The sequence below is a fragment of the Arachis duranensis genome, chromosome 8, assembly GCF_000817695.3.
Source record: "Arachis duranensis cultivar V14167 chromosome 8, aradu.V14167.gnm2.J7QH, whole genome shotgun sequence".
In the NCBI taxonomy this organism is placed as follows: Eukaryota; Viridiplantae; Streptophyta; class Magnoliopsida; order Fabales; family Fabaceae; genus Arachis; species Arachis duranensis.
This window is the reverse complement of record NC_029779.3, coordinates 34,905,940-34,907,830: the sequence shown is the minus strand read 5'-3', so window position 1 is coordinate 34,907,830 and position 1,891 is coordinate 34,905,940. Positions and strand designations below refer to the sequence as shown.

Sequence of the window (1,891 nt, the reverse complement as noted above, 5' to 3'; positions counted from 1 at the left end):
GAAGAAGTTCAGTGGTTAGGGACCTTCAAAAGGGTCACCATGTACTAGAAACTCCTACCCCTTTCAAGGCTCTTACCAAAGGTACAATCTTTCTTCATTTCCCATGTTTTATTTTCCATTTTCAGCTTAGTTTCATTCATGGATAGTTCTCATTTCCTCACTTTAAGTTGAAACTTTGAAACAGAGCAAGGTTGTTAAAAGTGTGATCTTTTTTGTTTGTTGTGGTTTTGTTTAGTTTGTGGGTGATGAAATCCTCGTAGACAAAGGCCAAGAGAAGCTAGTAGAGCTGAAAAGGGTTCAAGAAAATGGTGGGGACTCCTATTAATGGAAGAGCAAGGCCAGCTTTTGCAGTTGTAAATGGTGGAAATGATCAACAACATGGCCCTAGTAGTGATCCACCTAGCAATGCTGGGTCAGATTATGGTGTTATAGAGTTCACTAGAGAGGATGTTGAAGCCTTGCTAAATGAAAAGTCCAAAAGGAAAGACAGATTCAATTATAAGGTTAGTTAAGATCTTGTTGTTTTAAGCCCAATGCTTGTTTTGGTTAATTATTTGAGTTTGAGACCAAAGATGGAACCAAGATTCTTAGTTGTTTTGGTAACCATCATCGTGTATTAACACTAAATTTGGGAAATTTTTAGGAAAGATGTGAAAATATGGCAGATTATATAAAGAGGCTTAAGGTTTGCATAAGATGGTTCCAAGACCTTGAGATAAGCTACTCATTAGAGCAAGAAAAATTGAAGAGTTCATTGGAATTAGCCCAGCAAAAATGCATGGAGATAGGTAAAGATTGTGTTTCAATTTTCTTCCATTTTTCCTTTTGAAAAATCCTCACTAAATTGTGTACTTAAGTGGTTAGATTCATTTAACTACAGAGTTGCTGCTTAAAATCAAGGAAGAAGAACTGAATTCAATTATTGTGGAAATGAGAAGGAATTGCACTTCTTTGCAAGAGAAGTTAATAAAGGAAGAAACAGAAAGATCAGTAAGTTAGATTTTTCATCTCAGTGGAATTTCAAGATTGAATTGTATTATGCAAAATTGCAAGGGACATTTTTCAATCTCAAACTTATACTTTTTATTCTCTTTGTAAACCCAAGGCGGCAACGGAATCTCTTGTTCAAGAGAAAGAGGCTCGGATTAACCTTGAGAGGTCTCAGACTGCACTAACAGAAGACCTCAGCAGAGCTCAGCGAGAGCTCGAAAGCTCAAATCAGAAGGTAAAGTAAAATTACAATCACAATCAAATAAGAACTTCAATTCTTATGAATTATTCCTAGAGATGTCAAGAATTATTTGTGTAACTAAATGTCTTCATCAATGGAATTCTGCAGATATCATCACTCAATGAGATGTATAAGCGGTTACAAGATTACATAACAAGCTTACAGCAGTACAATGGAAAGCTTCACTCAGAGCTTTCTACAGCTGAAGAAGAACTTAAGCGTGTAGAGAAAGAGAAGGCTACTGTAGTGGAGAGCCTCACAATGTTAAAGGGCCAACTTACTTTGTCTATGGTGAGTTTTCTTTTGGTGTGTGAACTATTTCAATGCAGAACTCAAGTAGGTAAAACAGAAATCCATGGATTCTTAACCAATACCAACATGGCAACAACTCTTTTCGTAAGCACAGAAATGTGCAAATTGCAACTTTTATTGATGAAACAGATTCTAAGGAAGAACCTTAAGATGTATCCATTGTAGTTTAGATGCACATGATACTTCTATAATAGCTAGGCTATGTTAGATTTTGAAATATCTTTTATGTTTTTGATTGACCGGACCATATGCTCATTGTTGGTCCTGCATTTTTGTTCCTCATTGTGAGCATGCACATTCCCAACCATTACCACATGCATAACTTAGCAACATATGATCAAATGGGAG

At 36.1% G+C, this 1,891-nt stretch overlaps 1 protein-coding gene across 1 annotated transcript in view; it reads left to right on the top strand.

Moving 5' to 3' along the window:
* LOC107462441 (kinesin-like protein KIN-14N) overlaps positions 1-1,891 on the top strand; it is a 4,826-nt gene continuing 2,935 nt past the window's right edge. Inside the window, exons 1-6 of the mRNA XM_016081025.3 lie at positions 1-81; positions 236-503; positions 644-788; positions 881-990; positions 1,106-1,225; positions 1,340-1,522. Coding sequence (XP_015936511.1) covers positions 306-503; positions 644-788; positions 881-990; positions 1,106-1,225; positions 1,340-1,522 — 756 coding nt within the window. The 5' untranslated portion in view covers positions 1-81; positions 236-305. The remainder of the gene's footprint in view (positions 82-235; positions 504-643; positions 789-880; positions 991-1,105; positions 1,226-1,339; positions 1,523-1,891) is intronic.